Source organism: Megascapheus bottae, chromosome 31 (assembly GCF_031878675.1).
Source record: "Megascapheus bottae isolate mThoBot1 chromosome 31, mThoBot2.hap1, whole genome shotgun sequence".
Classification (NCBI taxonomy): domain Eukaryota; kingdom Metazoa; phylum Chordata; class Mammalia; order Rodentia; family Geomyidae; genus Megascapheus; species Megascapheus bottae.
Genome location: NC_143539.1, coordinates 6,683,419 through 6,709,970, shown reverse-complemented (window position 1 = coordinate 6,709,970; position 26,552 = coordinate 6,683,419). Strand labels below are relative to the sequence as shown.

The 26,552-nt window shown below is 53.4% G+C and overlaps 2 protein-coding genes across 2 annotated transcripts; one reads left to right on the top strand and one right to left on the bottom strand.

Moving 5' to 3' along the window:
- Nucleotides 1–195: 195 nt before the first annotated feature.
- On the bottom strand, nt 196–17,355 carry Bckdha (branched chain keto acid dehydrogenase E1 subunit alpha). The gene is made up of 9 exons (XM_090322784.1): nt 17,220–17,355; nt 4,862–5,056; nt 4,687–4,773; nt 2,906–3,014; nt 2,472–2,633; nt 1,404–1,610; nt 1,042–1,183; nt 776–947; nt 196–643 (listed from the first exon to the last, which is right to left on the bottom strand). Exons 1-9 carry the CDS (start codon nt 17,325–17,327, stop codon nt 473–475), a joined length of 1,353 nt encoding a protein of 450 aa, XP_090178910.1. The 5' UTR covers nt 17,328–17,355; the 3' UTR covers nt 196–472.
- Nucleotides 17,356–17,825: 470 nt separating this feature from the next.
- Nucleotides 17,826–24,921, top strand: Exosc5 (exosome component 5). The gene is made up of 6 exons (XM_090322178.1): nt 17,826–18,001; nt 18,781–18,894; nt 19,378–19,499; nt 20,764–20,904; nt 22,222–22,311; nt 24,583–24,921. Exons 1-6 carry the CDS (start codon nt 17,872–17,874, stop codon nt 24,673–24,675), a joined length of 690 nt encoding a protein of 229 aa, XP_090178304.1. The 5' UTR covers nt 17,826–17,871; the 3' UTR covers nt 24,676–24,921.
- The last annotated feature ends 1,631 nt before the right edge of the window (nt 24,922–26,552 follow it).

The window sequence follows — 26,552 nt, the reverse complement described above, 5'->3', positions numbered from 1 at the left end:
GGCCCGACTTGTGCCAGCCCATGGGAGAGCAGGTGGCCATCTCCACCCCTACCCGTCAGCCAGGCTGATCCTCCACTTGACTTGTGCAAGCTTCCAGAGGAAGTAGATGGGGCAGAAGGCCAGGGTGTGCTGAGGCAGCCATGCTGGATTCTCCCCCACGCCCCAACTCCAGGAAAGCAGAGACCAGAGCAGGGAGAGAATCAACTGTGGTCAGTTTATTCAGTCTACTGACCAGCTCTCACCAGGCAAGCTCTAGAGCTGTACCCTAGCTAGTCCGGAGAAACAAGGGCTTCTGGGCCGAGGACCCAGCCAGGCCCCTGGGGAAGGCACTGTAACAGGTCAGCCTAGGGACCGCTGTAAACACTGCCCCCAAGTGGCGCAGCCTGGAAGAGCAGGGAGGAGAGAAGCTGCCCACCCTAGCAGAGGCCGTGTCAGTGTTGGAGGGCTTCCCCACTGGGGGACCTGGCCACCCTCACTTGTCAAAGTGGTCCAGTGGGTAGTGCTCCCCATAGGCCTGCAGGTGGCGGGCCAGGGCCTCCTGCTGCTGCCGGAGCCGGGCGGGCATCTCCTGGTACACGTCGGAGAAGATTAGGTTGGGGTTGGGCTTCAGCTTCCGCTCTGCCTGCTCGAAGGCCTCCATCACCTGGGGTCCATGGGTGGGTTAGGAGGCTGCCAGCTCCTCACAGCCCATCCTCCCTAAGGGACCTAAACCAAGGGACAACCCACACGTCCAGGAGGGACGGTGCCAGGGCTCTAGGCATCATGCCCACCTCACCTTCTTGCGGGACTGCTTCCGCCAGGCCCGCTCCTGCTCCTCGTCCCACCAGCCGCGGCTGAGCAGGTAGTGCCTCAGCCTGGAGATGGGGTGGTCCTGCTTGTCCCAGTAGTTCACCTCATCCACAGAGCGGTACGCCGAGCTGTCGTCACTCGTGCTGTGGTGGCCGATCCTGCCGCAGGGGGGCCCCCCCGAGTCAGTGGGGGCCCTGGGAGCGGGGAGACGGCCATGGTTTGGGGACAGCATGGTGGGGGGAGGGCAGGCACCTGTATGTCATGGCCTCGATGAGGAAGGGCTGGTTCTCAGCCACAGCCCGACGCCGGGCCTCTTTGGTGGCATTGTACACAGCAAACACATCGTTGCCGTCCACTCGTATGGACATGATGCCGTAGCCGGGGCCTCGCGCCGCTGCGGGGACGAAGGGAGGGCGGGTCAGGCCCAGGGCTCAGAGGAGGACAATGGGGGGACAGGAGGGCCCCAAGCAGAGAGGAGAACGGGAAGGCAGCGCGAGGGAGAGAGGAGAGCGAGACAGGCTCCCTCACCACCTACCTGCTGTGCCTTCCCCGGTACCAGACGTCACAGGAAGAGAGCAGAGCAGAAGTGGGGTGCTGGGGGGCAGGGCCCTTACCGATGCCATCCCCCCGGTACTGCTCAGAGGTGGGCGTGGAGATGGCGTAGCCATTGTTCCGGCAGAAGAAGATGATGGGGCACTCGAGGGTGGCGGCGAAGTTGAAGCCGGCGTGGGCATCGCCCTCGCTGGCTGCCCCCTCTCCAAAATAACAGATGACCGCCTGGTTGGCATTGGCCCGCTTGGCTGCATAGGCTGCTCCCACGGCTGACGGGGAAGAAGCGGGCAGTGAGCGGAGACAAGCAGAGCCCTCCGGCACGGCAGCCCATCGGAGCCTTGCTCTCTAGGACTGCCAAGCCAGCAGCGTCCAGCTGCCATCACCTCATGCCCACAGCCCTCTGGCACCTTTCACACGCCTGCTGCAAGGCACCCACAAGGCTGGTTCCTCGCCCCTCCGCTCTGGTCTTAAGTGCTGCTCTGAGACGCTTCCCCCATGGCCCCAGCTTTGATCCCCGAGGATGGGTCAAGCCCTGCACACTCAGGGGGCGGCCCCTTACCTGTCTCCTCTGCCTCCGCCCCAGGCAGTGCCAGCAGGGCTGAGGGCAGTGTCTCTAGTGCCTCCAAAGGGGAGGGGAGGCCAGGCCTGCCATGCGGAAGCCCCGCCCACCTTGGCTCAATGCTGCCCCTGGCTCAGGAGGTCACTCAGGAGACCTGTGGACACGCACGCCTGCAGCACCTGGCCAGTGCATGGTGGGGCCCCTCCAACACCAGGAAGAGCCGCTGAGGGGGTGCTGTTCCTGTGTGGGTACAGGCCTGGCACCCTGAGCAGTCCCCTTGTATGGAAGGGGGTGAGGGGACTAGGGGGTGAGCTCTGGGGACTCTGGAGGTAACAAGGCCCACAGCTTCCACCGCCTCTCTGCACTGGCTTCCAGTCTGTTCTCTGTAGGCTCATAGCGCCTTTACCCCATGGTCACGGACATGGATGAGGGGATTAGAACCTGCTAAATCCAGAGTGCAGTCATGCTAGCTCCAGGTGGGGCCACCACCTCCCAGGACCCAGGCCAGGCTCTGAGGGCAGTGCCCGGAGGAGGCGGAGGCTGGGCCCAGGGGTGGGGAGCAGACCCTCACCTTGGGGGATCTGTGTGGCCAGCGGAGAGGATATGGTGACAAAGTGGCGCTCCTTGCAGCCGTAGTGCACGGGCATCTGGCGCCCCTTGCCCGGGTCACTCATATTGCCGTAGCACTGAGCCATGAAGAGCTCCAGCGGGTACTGGCGGTACATGAGCACGCCTGTGGGGAGAAGGCAGCGGCCTCTGGGTCCTGTCCTCCATGGTGCGTGTTTAGCTCATCCAGCCTCCATGTGGACACTCTTACTTGGTGGACTGCACACGCCACCCCCCCCCCCAGCTATATGGAGACACAGCCACTCTCCTCCCTGGCCTTCCAGGGAGACGCAGTCCACCTCTCCTCTGGCTCCTGGGACTTCCATGGGAGAGCCCTGGTGAGGAATTAAGGTGTGGGCTCCAAAGCAAACCCCAGGGCTGAGCCACAGACAGACTTACCTGCCTCTCGGTACTGGCCAAATACCAGGTCTGTGCTGTCCAGCGCGGCAGCACTCCCCACGTGGGTCCCCTCCTCACCATAGTTGGTCATGTAGAAGGAGATCCGGCCCTGGGGGTGGCAAGGCCCAGGCGTGGCTGTTACATTGGGCAGTAACAGCCGTGTGATTTTGCACAACTATGGTCACTTGTAATGGCCAGCCTGGGGGGGGTTGTGGGGGGAACAATGCATCTGCACCGTCCTTGACAGCAGTCCCTAATCCAGCTTGCCTCCCTATGGCTAATGGCCCTCGGAGGGACAGTGAGGTCACCCTTGTTACACAAGATTCTCAGCAGATTGTGGCAGCCAGCCAGGAGATGGGGCAGTGGCCTAGCCTGAAAGCCAGGGAGGGACAGAGAGGTGAGTCTTCAAAAGCTGTAAGTGGTGCTGGAGGGGACCACCCAGGTACAGGGCCAGCTCCCTGCACTGCAGCCCCAAGGCCTGCGTTTCCTGCCAGCCAGAGGTGGGTCAGTGTTAGTCAGAGGCTTCAGAGGAAGTCTGCCTTAGCCTTCTGGACAGTGCAGGGAGCCTCTGTTGGCCCCACCTCTGCTCCCACGTCCTTCCACTTTGCACAGAGCCATGTGGCAGCTGTTCTGTGAGCATGAGGCAACATGTCCAGATGTGCATTAGTGCGCCAACAGGGTAAAGCAGAGGCAGGATCTGGGTGCCTTGCAGGGCTGTTAAACTACACTGAACATTTCTAAGGCAGCATCTAGAAATGGAGACTGAGGGGAGACAGGGAGGCAAGGAGAGGGTGGAAAAAAGATAAAAATGCAGGGTCCCAGGTTGCCAAGGGGGTGTGGAGGGGCCTGGACCTGTCTCTGAGACCTGGAGGACAGGAGGAAGAAGGGAAGGTAAGCCCAGCACGGTGGCTCATACCTGTCATCCTAGCTACTCAGGAGGCTGAGAACTGAGGATCCTGGTTCAAAGCCAGCCTTGGCACTAAAGGACCTGAAACTCTGATCTCCAATTAACCTCTAGAAAATGAGAAGTGGGGCTTGGCTCAAGGGTAGGGTGGTAGACTTGAGTTGAAGAGCTCAGGGACAGCGCCCAGGCCGAGTTAAGCCCCATGACCCACAAAAAAAAAAAAGAAGGGGGAAGGCATGTGTGCAAGCTTGAGCCCGGTGTGAAGCACTGAGGAGAGATGCCAAGTAGGTCCAGGGCTCCGAGAAGTCTGGCCGATAGCTGGGGAACCCCTGGCCTACCATGCAAAAGAGCTCTCAGTGAGCCAGGTGGGACAGGCCTGGAGACATTGGAGGCCCCCCCCTCCAAGGGCCACTCCCGGCCGGTGCTCTCCTCCATGTGTTACACGTGTGGGCCTGGCTTTCGAGCTACTCAAGTCCTCTCTCCCTCCCTCCCTCCCTTTCTCTTTTTTGGTCATTCATGGGGCTTGAACTCTGAGCCTGGGTTCAAGTTTTAGTGCCAGTACATGAACAAAGCCAATGAACAAAACAAGGTGACTGACAGATGTGAAAGCACCAAGCACTAGTGCCTCTCGCCTGTCATCCTAGAGCCTCGGAGAGGCCGACATCCACAGGGCGGTGGCCAGCCTGGGCCTTCTGCCCTCTGCCCTCTAGCCCTGGGTGCCAAGCTAGGCACACAGCAGGCACTGTTAGTGACTGAGTCCATCCTCCAGCCCGTCCTCGGTCTGGACATTCCCCACCCCATTCTTCTCCTAGAGCCTCCAACCCCCACGGCTCCCCAGCGGATCCGCGTCCTCCTCCCACCGCGCCTGCGCGCGCACCTGGCGCTGGGACTCGTACAGGATGCGGTCCATGGTGTTGAGCAGCGTCATGCTGCGGTAGAACTTCAGCACCTCCTCCTGGGGCAGCTGTGGAGGACGCGGGAAGACAAGGGAAGTCGGCACCAGAGGGGGTTGTGGGCAAGGGGCGCGGGGGCGGGGCGGGGAGCAGCCTCACGTGGGGGTCCTCGCTGGGGTTGACGATCTGGCCCTGGCGGTCCATGACCCGGTAGATGGGGATTCCGGAGATGACATTGGGCTGGATGAAGTCCAGCTTGTCTACGAACTCGGCGGAGGCCCCCGGGAACTGCGGCTTGTCATCCAGGGATGAGAACTGCTGCTGCTGCTGCTGCTGCTGCTGCCTGCAGGGGTGCTGGGGCAGGGAAGAAAGGACCGGTGACCTGGACTGCGGGGTGGGGGAGCCACCAGCTCTGGACTGGGACGACCCAGTGCACCAGGTGCAGACTCTGCCCCGTGCGAGCTCACGCGTGCGCTTCTGTGTGGGGTGTGTGTGTGTACTGGGGTTTGAACTCGGGGCCCTGCTCCTGTCAGGCAGGCACTCTTAGCACTTGAACCAAACCCCCAGTCCTTTTCGCTTTCCTGATTTTTTTCAAGTGGGCCTGGACTGTGATCCACAGAGCTTTTTACTAGTGGAGATGGGGCTTGGTGAGCTTGTTGCCTGGGCTAATCTGAAGCTGCAATCTGAATGCCTCCACCTCACAGGTAGCTGGGATTACACGCGTGTGCCAGTACATGGGGTCTGTAACACATTCATATGGTGACGCCTCGTGCAAGGGATGCGTGTATGCCTCAGATTCTCATCTGTAAGACTGGAACACAAACAGGAACACTCACTCTGCAAGCCTGGGCCCTGGGTTGTAAGCCCCCAGCATCAGGGAGAAAACAAAACAAAACATGTACCCCACACAATGTTCTCTAAGAGTCTACCGGCCCCCAGTCTTCAGCATGGCTCCCATGACCTCCCCAGCCTGGCCATAAATACTTCTCTGTTCTTTTTTTCTTTTTTTTTTGGGGGGGGGGTCTTGAACTCTGGGCCTGGGCACTATCCCTGAGCTCTTTAGCTCAGGGCTAGCAATCTACCACCTGAGCCACAGCGCTACTTCTGGTTTTCAGGTGGTTCACTGGAGATAAGAGTCTCATGGACTTTTTCCTACTCTGGCTGGCTTCAAAATACAATCCTCCATAGTTTGCTAGAATTATAGGCGTGAGCAACCGGCGCTCCAGCCCAGGCTAGTCTTTTTTTTTTTTTTTTTTTTTTGCCAGTCCTGGGCTTGAGCTCAGGGCCTGAGCACTGTCCTTGGACTTTCTCAAGGATAGAGCTCTACCACTTGAGCCTCAGCACCACTTCCGGCTTTTTTTTCTATGTATGTGGTACCGAGGAATCGAACCCAGGTCTTCATGCATGCTAGGCAAGCACTTTAACCACTAGGCCAAACTCCCGGCCCCCCAGGCTAGTCTTGAACTTATGATTTTCCTGCCTTAGCATCCAAAGTGCTGGGATTACAAGAGTACACCACTATGCTCAAATAAAGCTTTCAGCTCTTAAGAGCTGCCTGGGTTTAAATCTCTTTCTTCATGTATGTCCTGCCTACACAGAGAACAGTTTGTGAAAATATTATGAGGTTTAAAGACTGTGTATGGCTGGGCATGGTGGCTCATGCCTGTAATCCTCGCTGCTCAGGAGGCTGAGATCTGAGGACTGTGATTCAAAGCCAGCCTGGGCACTAAAAACAGTGACTCTTTTTTTTAAATATATTTTTTATTGTAACAGTGAGACTCTTATCTCCAATTAACCACCAGAAAACTGAAAGTGGTGCTGTGACTCAAGGAGTAGGGCAGTAGGTAGCCTTGAGCTGAAGAGCTCAGGGACAGTGCTCAGGCCCAGAGTTCAAGCCCCATAACTGACCAAAAATAAACAAACAAACAAACAAACAGTGTATGTAAAATATTCAGCAGAATGTCTAGGAGGCACAGAATGAATGTGCAAAAGAGATGCTGGCTGGGATTTCTGCCACACCTCCGACTTCCCTTCCTCTTCTCCTCCTTTTCCTATCCTCCCCTTCCTTCTCCAGAGGTCTCCTTTCCCACAGCCTGGCAAACCCTTCCACAAGCTTCAGACCCTTCTCTCCAGCTCTGGCTGCCACAGTTAAGATCCACCAGTTTACTGGACAAATATTTGAGCACCTGCTCTGTTCCCAGCCCTGAGCGCAGTTCCAGGAAGGAGAGCAGGGGCTGGGCATACAAGGAGGAGGTGATCCTGGCCCTCCCGAGGCAGAGGCTGGGAGGCTTCTCTGAGGAAGTGATTTGGGAGCTGAGCCACACAGAACATCAGCAGCAGAGGAGGGAGCACTTTGGCGGAGGTCAAGAATGAGGAGGGTGGGGACAGGAAGGTGTGCAGTGGGGAGGAGTCCTGTGGAGCACTGTACCTCACCAGGTCACAGGAGGGCACCAGGCTCTCTCCCCATCCCATGGATCCCAGAAGCCCAGGGGTTTCTCTGTCTCTGCTGATTGTTGTTGTTGTTATTGTTGGTCGTAGGGCTTGAACTCTGGGCCTAAACGCAGTCCCTGAGCTCTTTGGCTCAAGGTTATTGCCCTACCCTTTGAGCCACTACTTCCGGTTTTTTAAGGTTAATTGGAGATAAGAGTCATTAGTGTCCAGGCTGACTTGGAACTGCAATCCTCAGATCTTAGCCTCCTGAGTAGCTAGGATTACAGGCCTGAGCTACCACACCCGGCTTCTACTGATTTCTTTCCCCCCAGTCCTGGGGCTTGAACTCAGGGCCTGAACATTGTTCTTGGGCTTTCGTACTCAAAGATGGCACTCTACTACTTGAGCTACAGCTGCTCCATTTTTGATGGTTCACTGCCACCATGGTTCAGAACCATGATCCTCAGATCTCAGCCTCCTGAAGAGCTAGGATGACTGGGTTTACCGATAGCCAGCTCTGGCTGATAGCTTTTACGAATTTACTGCGCAATAAAGCCAGCTAGGAATGCACGAACCTCCCATAAACAGCCTCAGGCTGCAAGAGACAGGAGAACCCAGGTTTTGCTGGTCACAGTGTCCACAACAAAAACCAGACACAAGTCACTTGAGCCACCACAGACACTCTTGCTCAGATCTTGCCACCCACTGGACTACAACTCACGCTGATTCGTGTATGTGAGATAAGATGGCCACAGCCCACATGCCAAGAGAGGCTGTTTTTCAAAACCCCGGACAATGGAGGTGCCCACCTATCTAGAACCCACATGCCTTCCCTGATGTGATCCCTGGAAAGCTCTGGAAGCCATTCTCCCCTAAGGCGGGAGGGAAACAGGCACTGAAGGAGGAGGGGAAGGTCTGATCACCAACAATGCTGCCTCAGTGCTAATAAAGCTCTTTTTCCATCACTCTGCCTCTTGATTGCCTGATCACTGAGCCACATGGAGAACTGTGATGGTTACAATCGGAGGACGGGTAAAGATTTAGCAGGACTCGGGGGAGAGGTGCCGGGCTGCACTCTGCATGTCCCATTGAGTCCTTGGAAGACTTCCACTGTAGAGAGGAAAATGAGGTCCTGGGAGATATAAAATGGCTGACAACAGGCCTCAACCTTGGGGGACAGGGAGATGTGGAATCTATACCACACCTGTGATTCCAACCCAGCAAGGCTGAGCTTTGGCTGGGCAGAGGGACTCTTGCCTATAATCAATGCTACTTGGGAGCCAGCACGGTGACTCACGCCTGTCATCCTGGCTACTCAAGAGGCTGAGATCTGAGGACCAAGATTCAAAGCCAGCCTGGGCACAAAAGGACCTTAGGCTCTTATCTCCAATTAACCTCTAGAAAAAGGGAAGTGGGGCTCAGCTCAAGGGTAGGTTGGTAGCCTAGAGCTGAAGGGCGGTAGCCTTGAGGTGAAGAGTTCAGGGAGCTCAGGGCCAGTGCTCAGGCCGATTTCAAGCCCCATGCCTTCTCCTGCACCCCCCTCCCCCGCAAAAAAAAAAGCTACTTGGGAGTCAGAGATGGCAGGACCAAAATTCAAGGCCAATAGAACAACAATGGCAACAACAGAAAAAGTTAATGAGACATCATCTCAAAAAACAAGCTGCAGGGGCCGGGAGTTTGGCCTAGTGGTTAAAGTGCTTGCCTAGCATGCCTGAAGACCCGGGTTCGATTCCTCGGTACCACATACATAGAAAAAAGCCGGAAGTGGTGCTGAGGCTCAAGTGGTAGAGCTCTAGCCTTGAGAAAGTCCAAGGACAGTGCTCAGGCCCTGAGCTCAAGCCCAGGACTGGCAAAAAAAAAAAAAAACAAAAAAAAAAACCAAAAACAAGCTGCATGTGGTATATGCATCTGTAATCCCAGTTATGTTTGAGGCTAAGGTAGAAGAACCGCAGTCCAAGGCAGGTCCTGGGCAAAAAAAAAGTAAGCTGGGGGGGGCGGGCCGGTGGTTCATGCCTATAATCCTACTCAGGAGGCTGAAATCTGAGAATCAAGGTTTAAAGCCAGCCTGGGCACAAAAGGATCTGAGACTCTTATCTCCAATTAACCTCCAGAAAATGGAAATGAGGCGTGGCTCAAAGAATGAAAACGCTCAGAGATAACACCCAGGCCCTGAGTTTAAGCCCTACACCAACAACAGAAAAGTAAATAAATAAATAAAAGTAAATAAATACAATAGAGGGGCTGGGAGTTTGGCCTAGTGGTAGAGTGCTTGCCTAGCATGCACAAAGACCCAGGTTCGATTCCTCGGTACCACATACATAGAAAAAAGCCAGAAGTGGTGCTGAGGCTCAAGTGGTAGAGCTCTAGACTTGAGAAAGTCCAAGGACAGTGCTCAGGCTCTGAGCTCAAGGCCCAGAACTGGCAAAAAAAAAAAAAAAAAAAAAAAAGAGCCACAGCTTGAGTGGTTGAATGCCAGCCTTGAATGAAAAAGATAAGGCACAAAGCACTTATGCCCTGAGTTCAAGCCCTAGTACCACTAAGAAGATAATAATAATAGCAAAAAGTGCTGGGAGGTGCTGGTGACTCAAGTGGCAGGAAACAAGTTCAAGCCCTAGCACAGCAATGTGGCTTCCCTTGCAAGGGAGCTAATGCAGGCTGAGGTTGGCCACAGCTGGATCTCTATGTCCCCAACTTCCCTTAACCGCAGCTGGCTGCTAGGTTCCAGTGAGGCAGCATGGACGTATGCACAGGATTAAGTGTAATTGTGGTGGGGAGGAAATTACACTCCCCAGGGCAGGGCAGGTTCAGGCCTGGTGCCACCCGGGCAGACGTGCCCACCCCCAACACACCCCAACAAGGAAGAGGCTGCCTGCCACCCGCAGAAACATGCTCCCCACTGCAAGCACACGCCACAGACTGGTACCTCAACTGGCATGACAAGGTTCTCCGTGTGGGGTCCATCCCCCACAGATTACATCCTGTGCTCCAGCACGAAGCACACAAGCTCTTGAGAGTCAATTCATCAAGGAAGGAAGGAGTGGGTGGCCCTGACTCTGGAGTCGGCCTGACCTGCACTCCACCATCCCAGCTCACTGCATGGCTCAGCAAACGCTTCCTCTCTCTCTCTCTTTTTTTTTTTTTGCCAGTCCTGGGCTTGAGCTCAGGGCCTGAGCACTGTCCTTGGATTTTCTCAAGGCTAGAGCTCTACCACTTGAGCCTCAGCACCACTTCCGGCTTTTTGCTATGTATGTGGGGTACTGAGGAATCGAACCCGGGTCTTCGTGCATGCTAGGCAAGCACTCTACCATTAGGCCAAACTCCCGGCCCCCGCTTCCTCTCTTTGACTGTCCTCACACTTTTGTTCAAAAGAAAGGGAGAGGGGGAAAGAGGGAGAGAGGGGAAAGGTGGCAGCAGCAGGCTGTGCTCTAGGATAACACACAAGGGGCTTCGCACAGCCCTGCTCAGAGATCATGTGCCTAACAATTTGTGGAAGCTGAGGGGGCACACCTGTAATCCCTGTACACACCTGTAACCGCTGCGCACACCTGTAATCCCTGTACACACCTGTAACCGCTGCGCACACCTGTAACCCCTGCGCACACCTGTAACCCCTGCGCACACCTGTAACCCCTGCGCACACCTGTGACCCCTGCGCACACCTGTGATCCCTGCGCACACCTGTGATCCCTGCGCACACCTGTAACCTCTGCGCACACCTGTAACCCCTGCGCACACCTGTAACCCCTGCGCACACCTGTAATCCCTGCGCACACCTGTAACCCCTGAGCACACCTGTAACCCCTGAGCACACCTGTAACCCCTGCGCACACCTGTAATCCCTGCACACACCTGTGACCCCTGCGCACACCTGTGACCCCTGCGCACACCTGTGACCCCTGCGCACACCTGTAACCCCTGCGCACACCTGTGACCCCTGCGCACACCTGTGATCCCTGCGCACACCTGTAACCCCTGCGCACACCTGTAACCCCTGTACACACCTGTAACCCCTGCACACACCTGTAATCCCTGAGCACACCTGTAACCCCTGCACACACCTGTAACCCCTGAGCACACCTGTAACCCCTGAGCACACCTGTAACCCCTGCACACACCTGTGATCCCTGCGCACACCTGTGACCCCTGCGCACACCTGTGATCCCCGCGCACACCTGTGATCCCCGCGCACACCTGTGACCCCCGCGCACACCTGTAACCCCCGCGCACACCTGTGACCCCCCGCGCACACCTGTGATCCCCGCGCACACCTGTGACCCCTGCGCACACCTGTAATCCCCGCGCACACCTGTGACCCCCGCGCACACCTGTAACCCCTGCGCACACCTGTAACCCCCACGCACACCTGTGATCCCCGCGCACACCTGTGACCCCTGCGCACACCTGTAATCCCTGCGCACACCTGTAATCCCTGCGCACACCTGTGACCCCCGCGCACACCTGTGATCCCCGTGCACACCTGTGACCCCCGCGCACACCTGTAATCCCCGCGCACACCTGTAATCCCCGCGCACACCTGTAACCCCGTGCACATCTGTGATCCCCGTGCACACCTGTGACCCCCGCGCACACCTGTAATCCCCGCGCACACCTGTAATCCCCGTGCACACCTGTAACCCCCGCGCACACCTGTGATCCCCGCGCACACCTGTGACCCCCGCGCACACCTGTAATCCCTGCGCACACCTGTGACCCCTGCGCACACCTGTAATCCCTGCGCACACCTGTGACCCCTGCGCATACCTGTAATCCCTGCGCACACCTGTGACCCCTGCGCATACCTGTAATCCCTGCGCACACCTGTGACCCCTGCGCACACCTGTAATCCCTGCGCACACCTGTGACCCCTGCGCACACCTGTAATCCCTGCGCACACCTGTGACCCCTGCGCATACCTGTAATCCCTGCGCACACCTGTGATCCCTGCGCACACCTGTAATCCCTGCGCACACCTGTAACCCCTGCGCACACCTGTAATCCCTGCGCACACCTGTAATCCCTGCGCACACCTGTAACCCCTGCGCACACCTGTGATCCCCGCGCACACCTGTAATCCCTGTGCACACCTGTAATCCCTGCACTCAGGAAGCTGAGGCAGAAGGATTGTGAGTTCCAGGCTGGTTTGGACTATATATCAAGAACTTTTATTTCAAAAGTTAATTGAAATTAAATTTTAAGATGTAAAGCTCTAAAGCCAAGTGTGGCAGTGCTCATGTACAATCACAGCATTCAGAAAGGCTAAGGACGAAGGATTTCTTTTTTGCCAGTCTTGGGCTCAGGGCCTGAGCACTGTCCGGGGGTTTATCCTCAAGGCTAGTGCTCTACCACTTGAGCCACAGCACCACTTCTGGCTTTTTTCTTTTTCTTTCTTTCTTTTTTTGCTAGTCGTGGGGATTGAACTCAGGGCCTGAGCTCTGTCCTTGGGCTTTTCTCAAGGCTAGCAATCTGCCACTTGAGCCACAGCACCACCTCCAGCTTTTTCTATGTATGTGGTACTGAGGAATCGAACCTGGTCTTCATGCATGCTAGGCAAGCATTCTTACCATGAGGCCAAACTCTTGGCCCCCACTTCTGGCTTTTTTTCTATGTATGTGGTACCAATGAATAAAACCCCAGTTTTTGTGCATGCTAGGCAAGCACTCTACCAGTAGGTCAAACTCCCGGCCCAGGACGAAGTATCTTGAGTATGAGGCTAGCCTGGGCTCCTAGAGTGAGAGCCTCTCTGGCCTCAAATCAATTCTCTCCCTCTCAGCCTCCCACTAGCTAGAAAAGTAACTGAATGCACGGTTCTGGTCATTGCTTCTTACATCTGCCTTCTTCAGCCTTTCCTCTCTTTATACAATTAATTTCCTCACTGAACACTTGTGTTATAGACTCACAGATTCACTGTTTTTGTTTTGTTGGTTTTTTTTTTGCTGATACTGGGGCAAAAACTAATAAAAGTATAATGATGAATGTAAGTTAGCACTGTCTATCAAAGAGTGATTCATGATGTGCAAAAACAGAGTACTTAAAGCCTTAAGCCATGAGGAAACTGGGCTCAGACGGTCAGGATTTGTTTGTTTCTTTTTTTGTGTGTGTGTGTGCCATTCCTGGTCTCAAACCCAGGGCCTGAGCTTCCTTTGCTCAAGGTTAGCACTCTACCATTTGAACCACAGTGTCACTTCTGGCTTTTTGTGTTTAGGTAAACCCCCTACCACTAAGTCACATCCCAGCCCAAGTCAGAATTACCAGTAATGAGCCCTTCCCCTCGCCCCACAGTGCTCGATCCCACACCCAAAGATACTGCACAGGGCACTGGAGCCCCCAGAGTAATCCACCCAAAACAGCTGGGCTGCAGAAAGAACATAGCTAACAATGAGCCCCGACTGCCCCCTGACTTCTATCAAGGTAAGACTCTACTCAAAGAAGCTGGGATCACAAAGGTGAATGTTTGGCCAGGCCTGGCCTGGCCCTGGGGTGATCGCTACAAGACTGGTGCATGACAAGTCTGAGTCTCTGGATTTCCCTTCTCCTCCTTGTCCTGATACTTAAAACATCTGGGAAGCCGGGTGCTGGTGGCTCACAGCTGTAATCCTAGCTACACAGGAAGTTGAGATCTAAGGATCATGGCTCGAAGCCAGCCTGGGCAGCAAAGTTCCTGTGGGACTCTTGTCTCCAATTAACCACTCAAAAGTGGGAAGTGGGGCTGTGGCTCAAAGTGGTAGACCACTAGCCTTGAGCAGAAGAGCTCAGAGAATGTACCCTAGGTCCTGAGTTCAAGCCCCACAACTGCCAAATAACAACAATAACAACATCTGGGAAGGCTGGATGCTGTGGCTCATGCTTATAATCCTAACTACTCAGGAAGCTGACATCTGAGGACCACAATTCAAACCCAGCATAGGCAGAAAAGTCCATGAGCCTCTTATCTCTTATTAACCACCAAAAAGCTGAAAGTGGAGCTGTGGTTCAAGTGGTACAGTGCTCTTAAGCCTTGTGCAAAAAAGCTTAGGGACAGTTTCCAGGGCCTGAGTTAAAGGCCAAGGACCAGTACTGGACAGCATAAATATAAACCATTCCCAAGATCACAGAAGGTCTAGTGAAAAGTCTTGGTCTAAAGTCTATTTTGACTACTACTACTGCCCCTTTTTTTTTTTTTTTTTTTTTTGCCAGTCCTGGGCTTGAGCTCAGGGCCTGAGCACTGTCCTTGAACTTTCTCAAGGCTAGAGCTCTACCACTTGAGCCTCAGCACCACTTCCGGCTTTTTTCTATGTATGTGGTACCGAGGAATTGAACCCAGGTCTTCATGCATGCTAGGCAAGCACTTTAACCACTAGGCCAAACTCTCAGCCCTTGCCCCTTTCTTCTACTTAAAAAAGTAGGGACAGTCAGGCTTAGCCTGTAATTCTAGCTGTGGGAATGTAGAGGTAGCAGGGTTTCAGTCCAGGCAAAAAGCAAAACATACAAAAAGCTCCAGGAGGTAAGGCCCTGAGTTCAAACCCCAGAACTGCCACTCCCCATTTTTTCCAAATAGAACAAGTAAGAGAAAAACAAGCAGAGGGCAAAGAAGAAGAAAGGCAAGGGAACACAAGCAAGAAGGAACACAGAGTTAATCAGCCACAACTGACCTCTCTTCAGCCTGTCCCAGTACTACTGTCTCCTCCAGGTCCACCTGTAGAGCCACTGAGTGCCAGACACTCAGACAGGTTGTACAACATCTACAGCCTACAAGCAGGAAACTTCCCTGCTCCGACAACACTCTACCTGTACCTGGTTCCCACAACTTGCTTCCTACATACCCACTCCTCATTCCAGGCCCATCTTCTCCACCTCCTCCCCTGTTCCTCTTGCTAACCACCGTCTCTTTCTACAGGTCCCATCTTCCTTGCCTTATGAATTAGGGAGAGAGTCAGGCATAACTTCAAGCGATTTTGAGATTCTTCCCCCACGAAATGCCAGTCTTGCTCACACTCTACTCCCAAGGTCACCTTCTTTGCTCTGCCAAGGTCAATGTCAGTTGTTCTTTCCACTTTCACTAATAGTGGCCAGTGGTCAAACTCCCTATTGACTTTATTATTTGCTGAGCCCACTTTCTACCAATATATAAAATAATATCTACTAGTCTAGGAATGTGGCTTCATGTAGAGGGCTTGTCCAGCATGCATGAAGCCCTAGGTTCGATTCCTCAGTACCCCAGAAACAGAAAAAGCCAGGAATGTTGCTATGGCTCAAGTGGTAGAGGCCTAGTCTCAAGCAACGGAAGATTAGGGGCAGCACCCAGGACGAGTTCAAGCCCAGGACTGACAAATAAATATCTAATAATATATATTAGGTACACATTATATATTAGGTATATATCTAATATACATTATATGATACAGTATCCATAACACATTGTATATATATACACATACCCACAACAACCCTATAAACATTTTACAAAGAGGAAATTAGATGCAGAGGTGTGTTTGGGATTACAGAACTGGAAACTGGCAGAGCAAGGATATGAACTCACATGTCTAGTCCAGAACCTAACTATTTCACCACTCCTGTCTTACCTGAAATTTTAGTTCAAAGCCACTCTACAGCCTACTGCCTCTCTTCCTCCAAACAGGGGCTTCCAACTAGATTTCCTTCTTTTTTTTTTTTTTTGCCAGTCCTGGGCTTCAGCTCAGGGCCTGAGCACTGTCCTTGGACTTTCTAAAGGTTAGAGCTCTACCACTTGAGCCTCAGCACCACTTCTGGCTTTTTTCTATGTATGAGGAATCGAACCCGGGTCTTTATGCATGCTAGGCAAGCACTCTACCACTAGGCCAAACTCCCGGCCCTAGATTTCCTTCTTGTGCCAGTACTGGGGCTTGAACTCAGGGCCTTGTGCTCTTAGGTGGCTTTTTAATTCAAGCTGGCTCTCTGCTACTTGCGTCATAGCTCCATTTCTGGCTTTATGGTAGTTCATTGGAGATAAAATTGTCACAGGCTTTCCTGCGCAGGCTGGTTGTCAAACTCAATCCTTCAATCTCAGCCTCCCGAGTAGCTAGTATTACAGGTGTGAACCACTGACCTCTGGGTTCTCACGTGTTTTTAAGCACTGTAGCCAAAAGGTCCTATCTGAACCTCCCTCTCACTTCTTCTCCCTTCATAAATTCAGAAAATGAATATTGATCATCTCCTCTGCATAAGATTTGCAAGACAAAAAGTTCTTAGATTTTTTCGTTGTTGTTGTTTCCATCAGAGGACTTGGGAATAAAATGGGTTTCTTGGGGCTGGGAGTTTGGCCTAGTAGTAGAGTGCTTGCCTAGCATGCACAAAGACCCGGGTTCGATTCCTTGGTACCACATACATAGAAAAGCCGCAAGTGGTGCTGTGGCTCAAATGGAAGAGCGCTAGCCTCAAGGAAAACTTAAGGACAGTGCTCAGGCCCTGAAATCAAGCCTAACACTCACACACACACACACACACACACACACACACACACACACACAGTGCTCAGGCCCTGAAATCAAGCCTAACACACACACACACACTAAGACACACACACACACACACACACACACACACAGTGCTCAGGCCCTGAAATCAAGCCTAAGACACACACACACACTAAGACACACACACACACACACACACACACACACGAACAAGTGAAGGATGGGGGAACTCATCTCTCCTTTCTCTCGTCCTGGATGGCTCTTTGCCCACAAGAACATCTCTCCCCTTAGCCAGGCAAGGTGACAGCACACCTGTCAATTCCAAATCATGGGAGACGGAAGCAAGGAGGATCACGAGTTCCAGGCCAGCCTGGGCTACATAATCACTGTCATGCTATCTCCAAAATTAAATTAAATTAAATTAAAAAGTCGTCCTTGCAGAGGGGCGCTGGGTAGCTACTCAGGAGGCTGAGATCCGAGGATCTCAGTCGGAAGCCAGCCGGGGAAGGAAAGTCCCAGGGCCTCGGGAATGGCAGGGGAACGTTGTCCCCGTGACTGTCCAGGGCAGTCACCGGCCCATGCCCCTCCGGTGACGACCCAGCCAGGATCCCAACCTCAAAAACAAGCAAACCGCAACCCACGCGGACCCCAGTACTCACCGACGTAGTCAGCCCCCGAGTCCCAGGCCGTCTCAGCAACAGGAGGGCAGCCTGGCCCAGGCCTCGGCTTGGCCTCCACAGCCGAGCCGCGGAGATCGCCACCGCCATCTTGGCTGACAGCTCCTCCGCGATCCACCCCTCGCCTGGGCTAGCCGAGGGCTGACCCTTCCGCCGCCTGACTGAAATCTTTCCAGCGGCACAACTCTGCCGCTTGAACGCACATCTCTGATCACACGGAAAAGCAGAACCTATACATATGAGGAGAAAACAAGATAGCCCTTCCTTCCGGCTGCTCTCATCGTTTAATTGTCGTTTCTCATCAAACAGGCACTGTGAAGAACAACCTGAGTAGAGTCTGAAGGCATTAGGACCTAAGGTCCTTGGGTAGGAGGAGCCTTTCTCAAGACACGCCCATCATCCTGTGTTACCCAATAGCATCTCCAGATTTAGGGGGCGTGGGTGGGCGGAGCCACATTGTTTGTAAACCCTGAGCCATGTGCGGGTCCCAATTCAAGTAGGGCCCCTTCCTTGCTCCCCGCCCCCCTCCCCAAACCCCGGACGCGCGCATGCGCATTAGGGATGCAGCGTGCGCAAGCGCGCGGCGGGGCGGAAGCGGCGCGCTCAGCCGTCCGCACGTGGGGAATCTTTAGCCATGGAAGGGGCCCCGCATTCCGAGAGTGGAACCGAGTCCGGTCCCAAGGCCCCCAGCTGCAGCCTGCGGCACTTTGCTTGTGAACAGAACTTGCTATCCCGGCCGGATGGCTCTGCTTCTTTTCTTCAAGGTAAGTGCGCACGTAACGTTCTGTCCAGGCTTACGCCCGCCCCCCTTCCCACGCGCCGCTGGCTGAGACAGGGGCCGAGCACCCCCAAAAGAATGAAGATTGCAGCTGGGTGCTCGCTCGTCGCTCACGCCCGTCATCCTAGTTCCTCGGGAGGCCGAGATCCCGAGGATCTGGCTAGGATGAAGTCCGTGAGACTTCATCTCGGTGGAAAAGCCAGGCTGGAGGCGTGGCTCCCACGGTACAGCACCCGCCCTAGGGCAAGTCAGCCCACTGGATGGCGGATCCAGGGTTTGGATGACTGTTCCGAAATAGGAGAACTTTCACCGGAGTCAACATGTCCCTTACCTGGCTTTTCTCCTACTTCCCAAACTGCGTATTATTCGTCAGTCTCAGACCCAGGCGAACCTATTCATTTGCATAAATAACCTTGTACGCAGTAACCACCACCCGCGCAATTATAATTACTGCCTAGACTGTGGCAAATCCTTGACCCAGTTAAAAACTCTTCACATTGAAGGTGATGTCTACATTTGGGGTGACATATCTTCCCCCTTCCCCTCCCAACATTTGAGTAATTATGCATTTACTTGGGATACACTTCTCTCCATGTGAACAAACGGTTATAGATAGGAAAGAGTACTCCGGAGGTGGTTGAGATCCAGGTATCAGGGGTGGTATGGGATATCCATCTCTTAAGGCCCATTCAAACAGGCCTCAGAAGCCAGGATGGTATGACTTAAGTCTTGTCCCACTGTCTTCCCCCCCCCCCACCTCCCCAGGGGACACCTCAGTCCTGGCAGGTGTGTACGGACCAGCGGAGGTGAAAGTGAACAAGGAGATGTTTAACAAGGCCACGCTTGAAGTGATCCTGAGGCCAAAGATCGGGCTGCCTGGTAACTGGACCTAGCTGACCACCCCTCTCCCAGAGGTTCAGTGTGTTGGGATCTTACTTAGCACTTTGCTGCTTGCAAGGCCTACTCTTCACCACTACCCTTTTTCAAGGTCTCTGCCTTTGTTGCTCAGTTTCTCTCCTTTCTGTGTTCATCTCCCCTCCTTTCAATGCACTTAGTTTTCTGCCTCTTTTAGCTTCATCATCTCCTTTATTCTCCTGTGGGCTGGGCCCACGGGTTGGGGGAGACCAGCTGTGAGGTCCTCCTTCGGGGGGCTAGGGGCCTGCTTGGTTACAAGCTGGCTCTAGGAGGAGTGGGGCCAAGGCTATGTCAAGTTAAGTCTGCCTTTGCACTGGGAATCTAGGCTCTTCCAGGCTGTTATTCAAGCCCTTCTCAGAAAACCTTAATTCCAGAGGATGGGGTGAAAGGAAGAAGGGGAGGCAGGTAACAAAGGAAGAGCCCACCAACCTCCCTTGATTTCTCCAGGTGTGGCTGAGAAGAGTCGGGAACGAATGATCAGGAACACATGCGAGGCAGCGGTCCTGGGGGCCCTGCACCCCCGTACCTCCATCACTGTCGTCTTGCAGGTTGTCAGTGATGCTGGCTCCGTATCCTTTCCCTGGCCAACACCTCCAGGAAGCACTCCAGAACCTCCCTGATGGCTTCCCTCTTCCCGTAACCCTGGAAACACTGCTAGCCAGGAACCTCCAGACATTTAACTGGCCAGGCAGCAACTCCTGAAGAATAGCATGCTCAGCTTGAGTGGATTTCTGGATGCCAGGCCCTGCTCTGAAGACTTCTCACGTACACTCATTGAATCCTCACAGCAGAGGAAGTGGGATCCTAAGGAACCCGGTAGCAAAGGAATCTGGGAAGTGTAGTTTGTTGGCTTCTAGCCTGTGGCAGACAGCACTAATGGATGTGGAGAGGCACCAGGCACCTGGCCCACACTCTGCCTCCCCCTAGGAAGCAGGAATTACCATGGCTAGAATGAAGGACTCTAAAAGAAAGGTGAAGGGCTAAACCTAGGTAAAGGGGTATTTTGTAGCCAAACGGCTACAGTGGGTAAGTGAGCATATGGCTGTCAGACTTGCTCCCGTCTTCCCCAGCTATCTGGTTCTAGACTTAAAGGACTCTTGTTTTTAGGTAAGGAAACTGAGGCCTAGAGAGAGGAAATGGCTTGCCAAAAAAGGAGTAAAGGCAGGACTTGAACCCAGAACCTGTGCCCTCAGCACTGGAGACACCTTGAGCTCAGCCTGGAAAGATCTGTTTGGTTTCCAGTCATTCTGGTTGGGCCAGGACCAGCCACAGGCCTTTCTAGAGGGTGTCTCTGGTACTTGGCTCTGTATTGGGATGGGTGACCTGTTGTAATTCCATTTATGGAGATAGGGACTGAAACCCAGGGGAAGTGACAGGTTCAAGAGCAGAGCTGGAACTTACTGTCCACTCTGCTAGGCTGGAAGAATGAAGCTGGGAACAGAGGCAGAGCCAGGTGTCAGATTCTAGGCCCCGGAGCCCCCTGAAAAGTAGTGGCTCCTCCCACCAACTTTGCCAGTGACCTTGAGAGGTCCCATCCCCTTTCTAGCCCTGTTTCACTGCAGCTGTTTGGTCCTTGCTGTCATGATCATGTGTGGCAGACAAGATCAAGACTGGGAGAAAGTCACTTGATCACACACCTGAAAGAGGGTGAGGCAGGGTATAGAACTATGTCTAATTGGTTGTGGAATCCCTTATCCATCCTGCCACGCTGTCTTTCTGCCCTCAATTAGTGATGTCTGCCACAGGCATCTCTAGGGGAAAGGAGGAATAGATGTATTCTGCTGGCCTGCCCCATAATAGATGCTCTTCTTAACCACTCCCCGTGGTGCTCAGCTCCTGGCCTGTTGCCTGAATGCTGCCTGCATGGCCCTGGTGGATGCAGGTGTGCCCATGAAAGCTCTTTTCTGTGGCATCACCTGTGCCTTAGACTCTGATGGGACCCTCACGCTGGACCCCACCGACAAGCAAGAAAAGGTAGGTGTGAAGGCCTTGCTTCTCTGCCAGTGTCTTGGTTTGCATACCTCAGCCCCAGTTGGCGAGCTCTGTTCTGTTCATCAGATTTCCTTTTAGCTTTAAGCGCTGAAAACTCACTTGTGAAAGACAGACAGGAAATGTACTTACTTTTGTTACCAAATGGAAAGAACAGAGGTCTGGCAAGATCAGAACATTGGTGCAATATTGTCAATATTGTCAACTCTTTTTGCTTCATTCTTTGGCTAGCATCTTTCCTGGTCCTGTCATCTCCATGCTGCTGCTGTTTTTTTTGTTTTTTTTGCCAGGCTAGGGCTAGAATTCAGCCTAAGCACTGTCCTTGGCTTTCTCAAAGCTGATGCTCTACCACTTGAGCCACAGCACCACTTCCAGCCTTTTCTGTGTAGGTGGTACCAGAGAGTTTAATCCAGGGTTTCATGCTTGCTAGGCAAGCTCTCTACCCTAAGCCATGCTCCCAGCCTCCATGCCTTTGTCTTTTTTTTTTTTTTTTTGCCAGTCCTGGGGCTTGAACTCAAGGCCTGAGCACTGTCCAAACTCCTGGCCCCCACACTTCTATTTTCAGAGACATAAAAGGCTAAAGGGTCGGGAAAAGGAAGACACTCCTCCAGTTCACAGTATCCTAAGGATTCTGATTCTTCAGAGTTTTTTTGCCCAGTACACACATGGTCATGGTCAGGGAAATAAACACACTAAAGTACTTGCAGTGCAAAGGCCGTAACACAGGGATTGGAAGCCTCTCCTAGGCCCAGTGGCTCCTTCTCTGTGCTGTTAGAGGTAACTGGCACAGTTTGGGTTTAGGATGCATAGAAGGTGACATGCTCGTCTTATGCCACAGTCCAGAACCTTCACTGCATTCTATCACGATATAGTATCTGCCACTGTCATGGCAAGAGCAGAATACTTGTCTCTGTTCTTCCTAGGATCCCACCAGATTACCCTTAGCTCCAAATGGCAAGGGAGTCTGGGAAATGTAGTTTACTGGCTTACAGCCCCTGTGGTACCCATCCTGGAAGAGAGGGTGGGCAGGAGGTGGAGAGGTTGCAAAGCAGTTGACCCAGCACTGAGGCTTCCCTCTGTAGGACAGGAAGACTGTGGTCAGACTAAGGGACACGAGGACACTCAACAGGAGAGGTGGAAAGCTGTTACCTGGAGAAGGGCAGCATGGAGACAGACACATGAGCATGGGGAGGGGAGGCCTTGGGCCACGAGGCCAAAAACCAAGAGTCCCTGGCTAAGCACTGGTCGAGATTTTATCTCAGGAGCACCCTGGGTCCTGTGCTCCCCTCTCCTCATTCCTAGGAAGCCCGGGCCGTCCTGACCTTTGCCCTCGACAGTGTGGAGCAGAAGCTGTTGATGTCCACGACCAAGGGGCTCTACTCCGATTCTGAGGTACCAGCTTTGGGTTGGGATGGTAACCTGGAACCTTCGGGAACCTTCCTCCACCCTGACACAGTGCCTCCTCCCAACTCCGGCACAAGGCTTGTACTCTGGGGAAAAAAATGAGTTCTTTGTTTTGCTTTATTTAGTTATTTTGCCAGTCTTGAGGCTTAAACTCAAGACCTGAGCTCTATACCCGAGCTCTTTGTGCTCGAGGCTGGCGCTCTACCGCTTGAGCCACAGCATCACCTCTGGCCCTTCCTGAGTAGTTAATTGGAGGTAAGTCTCACTGACTTTCCTCTCTGGCTTTGAACTGCGATCCTCAGCTCTCAGCCTCCTGAGATTATAGGCGTGAGTCACCATGCCTGGCTAGTACTTGTATCCATATCCATTCCATATATATGTCTTTTTTTTTTTTTGTAATCATGGAAACCCCAGGAAATTGTGGGGTGAAGCCCAGGCTGTGACGTAGGAATAGGAAGAGCAGCACAGTTTGTGGTAGGGGCAGGTGACCTGCAAGATCATGTCCAGGCTGACCCACTGTGAGTCCAAAAATAAGTGGTGACGGAGGCTGGGAATGTGGTTTAATGGTAGAGTGCCTGCCTGACATGCAGGAAGTCCTGGGTTCAATTCCTCAGTACCACATAAACAGAAACAGCCAGAAATGGCACTGTGGCTCAAGTGGTAGAGTGCTTGCCTTGAGCAAAAGTAGTTCAGGGATAGTGCTCAGGCCCTGGGTTCAAGCACCAGGACTGTGGGGTGGGGGGTTGGGGGGTGGGGAGGAATATGTGGTGGTAAAGTCTTAGGGTCTTAAATTTCTATGGGGTACAAAGATTTGTGCTTCCAAATTCTAAGGGCTCTCCAGTTATGTGAGCCCAGAGATTCTGTGGATCAGGGAGGTCACGTCATGTGTGAGGTGTCCAAATGCTGGCTCCGTTACTGACAGAATCTGCTCCAGGAACCCCACCACCCGCACCTGGTAAAAAAAGACCTCAGAGAGTTCAGGAAAAGAAGAAGCTGGATATGGTGGTATGCGCCTATATCCCAGCTATTAAAGTGGAGGTGGGAGAATCAAGAGTGCCAGGCCAGCCTGGGCAAATGCAGTAAGACTATGTTTAAGAATTAAGCCTGGGTTGGGAGTGTAACCTAATGGTAGAGTGCTTGCCTAGCACGCATGAAGCCCTGGGTTTGATTCCTCAGTATCACATATACAGAAAAAGCTAGAAGTGGTGCTGTGGCTCAAGTGGTAGAACGCTAGTCTTGAGAAAAAGCCCAAGGACAATGCCCAGGCCCTTAGTTTGAGCCCCAGGACTGGCCAAAAAAAAAGGGGTGGGGGAGAAAGAAAAGAATTAACCCTGATGCTGGTGGCTTATACCTGTTGGTGTTTTTTTTTGTTGGGGGGGGTATTTTATTTATTTATTTATCTTGTCAGTCGTGGGATTTGAACTCGGCCTGGGCGCTGTCCCTGAGCGCTTCAGCTCAAGGTACCACCATACCCCTGGAGCCACAACGCCACTCCCTATTTTTTGGTGATTAATTGGAGATAGTCTCATGGATTTAGTGCCTGGGCTGGCTTTGAACCACAATCATTAGATTTCAGCCTCTTGCATAACTAGGATTACAGTTGTGAACCACTAATGCCCCGATTTATTTTTATTTTTTATTGTTTTGCCAGTCCTGGGGCTTGAACTCAGGGCCTGGACATTGTCCTTGAGCTTCTTTTGCTAAAGGCTAACACTCTACCACTTGAACCACAGTGCCACTTTGGCTTTTTCTGATGAAGCCCAATCAAACCCAGGGCTTCATGCATACTAGGCATGAAGCACTCTACCACTAAGCCACATTCCCAGCCCTTATAACCTGTAATCCTAGCAATTCAGGAGGCTGAGAGCTGAGGATCCTGGTTTAAAACCATTCTGGGTCATGGGATGCTTATCTCTACTCAGGAAGGGCCAGAAGTGATGCTGTGGCCCAAGTGGTAGAGCACCAGCCTTGCAAGTTAAAAGCTCAGAGACAGCACCCAGGCCCTGGGTTCACACCCCAAAACTGGCACAGAAAAAGAGAGGTGCTGTAGGGGTGTGCTCAGTTGGTAGTATGCTTGCCCAATTCAATAACTTGTAGCCTCTGTCTCCCCCTTCCCCAAAACACAGTAGGAATAAAGGTGAACGCACTCGAGATAACCCCTTTGCTGCTTCCCTTGCTTTGGGTGGAGGGGAGGGGAAGGGCCCCGTGGACTTGGGGTGCTGGGCCAGGCCCTGGCACTGACTGGCTTCCCCTCTCCAGCTCCAGCAGTGCCTGGCCGCGGCCCAGGCGGCCTCCCAGCACGTCTTCCGTTTCTACCGGGAGTCACTGCAGAGGCGCTACTCCAAGAGCTGAACGAGCTGGGGCATGGCACCCCGCCACCCACTCTCCGCATCTCCAGCCTGAAGCCCGCCAGCACCCTGCCTTGATTCCCCGTCTGGGTGCCCGTGTGGCATCTAGTCCTGTAGCCTGCAGGGGCTCCTGTGTGTAGCCTTGGCACCTGACAGTCCTGGGCCCGGAGCCCAGGTCCTCCCTCCCTCCTCCTCTCTCTCTCACACACACAAACAAGGCTAACATTAAAGGGAGCTTGTCCAGTTTGGATGAATGAGTCAGTATCCACTCATTCTCACACGTGTCTGTTCAACACCTACTCCTCAGGCCTTCCCTGTTACAGGGGCTGAAATCCTGGCAGGCAAGTGACCCCAGGTCCTGGAGCAGTGAGTAAGGTGATAGACAAAACTGATCCTTAGCCAGTGATAGGAAATGGTATGACAGTGACAGGCAATGGAGCCAGGCATGGCAGGGCATGCCTGGAATCCCAGCATTCAGAAGGTCCAGGCAGAAGCATCATGAGTTCAGGGGAGACATATGGTGAGGCCCTGTTTGTTTGTTTTAGGGGGAACAGACCTAAGTTAAAAAGAAGAAAGTGGCTGTGTGCTGATGACTCACATCTGTAATCCTAGACTGTGGTTCAAAGCCATCGCCAGCAGGGAAGTCTGTGAGACTTACCTCCAATAAACCACACACACAAATCTGGAAGTAGAGGTGAGGCTCAAGTGGTAAAGCACTAACCTTGTGCACAAAAGCTCAGGGTCAGTGCCTAGGCCCCCAAGTTCAAGCCTTACAACCAGCATGAATGAAAAAAGAAAAGTTAGGGGTCAGGAGTTTGGCCTAGTGGTAGAGTGCCTAGCATGCAGCATGCATGAAGCCAGGCCACTGGTGACCCTAGCACCCTCAGCCTCACTGAGGCTCATTGGGGGGGGGGGGGGGGGGGGTGTGTGTGTGTGTGTGTGTGTGTGTGTGTGTGTGTGTGTGTGTGTGTGTGTGTGTGTGTGTGTGTGTGTGTGTGTGTGTGTGCGCGCGCGTGCTTTTACCCCCAGCAGAGAGCAGCTGGGTTGCACTGGCCCCATCATCCTTGGGGGGTGGGCTGGTGTCACAGCAGGCCTCTTCCTATGTGTCACCTGTTTGGTCTAGTTCCCCAGAGGCCCCAGGATCAACCCACTCCATACCTTTAGTTTGATGTTCTATTCCATCAGATGCTGGGCTTTTCCAGCATCTTCACTGTTGTCTCTCTGCCACGGGTTGCTAACTCACACCTCCTCTGCCTGCAGGGGCCAGCATGTTTTTGTTTCCCTGCAGAGCCATTTTCCACCAGTCTCACGTCATTGATTTACATGGACTTAAGCTCTCTGAAAAGCCTGAGCTGCTGCAGCTGGTTTTACTACTTTGTCCCTCAAGGAAAGTGGTGGGGGGGAGCACAGAATGGAGCCTCATTTGAGTCCCAGCCTAGATCTCCCACAATCTTTTGTCTATGCCAGTACTGGAACTTGAACTCGGGACCTGAGCCCTCAAGGTCGGTGCTCTACCACTTGAGCCACAGCTCCACTCCTGGCATTTGCTGGTTCTCTGGTAAGGAGCCTCCACACTTCATGCCCAGACTCCATTCTAACTTGATCCTCAGATCTCAGCCTCCCACATAGCCAGGATGACTGATACACCAGCAGCAGCTACCACAGCTTCTTGTTGCTTATGCAACCCACAGCTGTCTGAGAGCCTTGGGGAGACAGCAGTTGTCCCTAAGACAGGGTACATCTGGTGCCAAGAACACTGGCACATTTTGCCAATGGGACAAAGTGAGCCTGTGTGTATGGTATAACCACCTTGGCTTTGCCCCTTCCCTCCTCCAGTCCCTGCCACCCCACCCCCCCCACACACACACACATACACAGTCT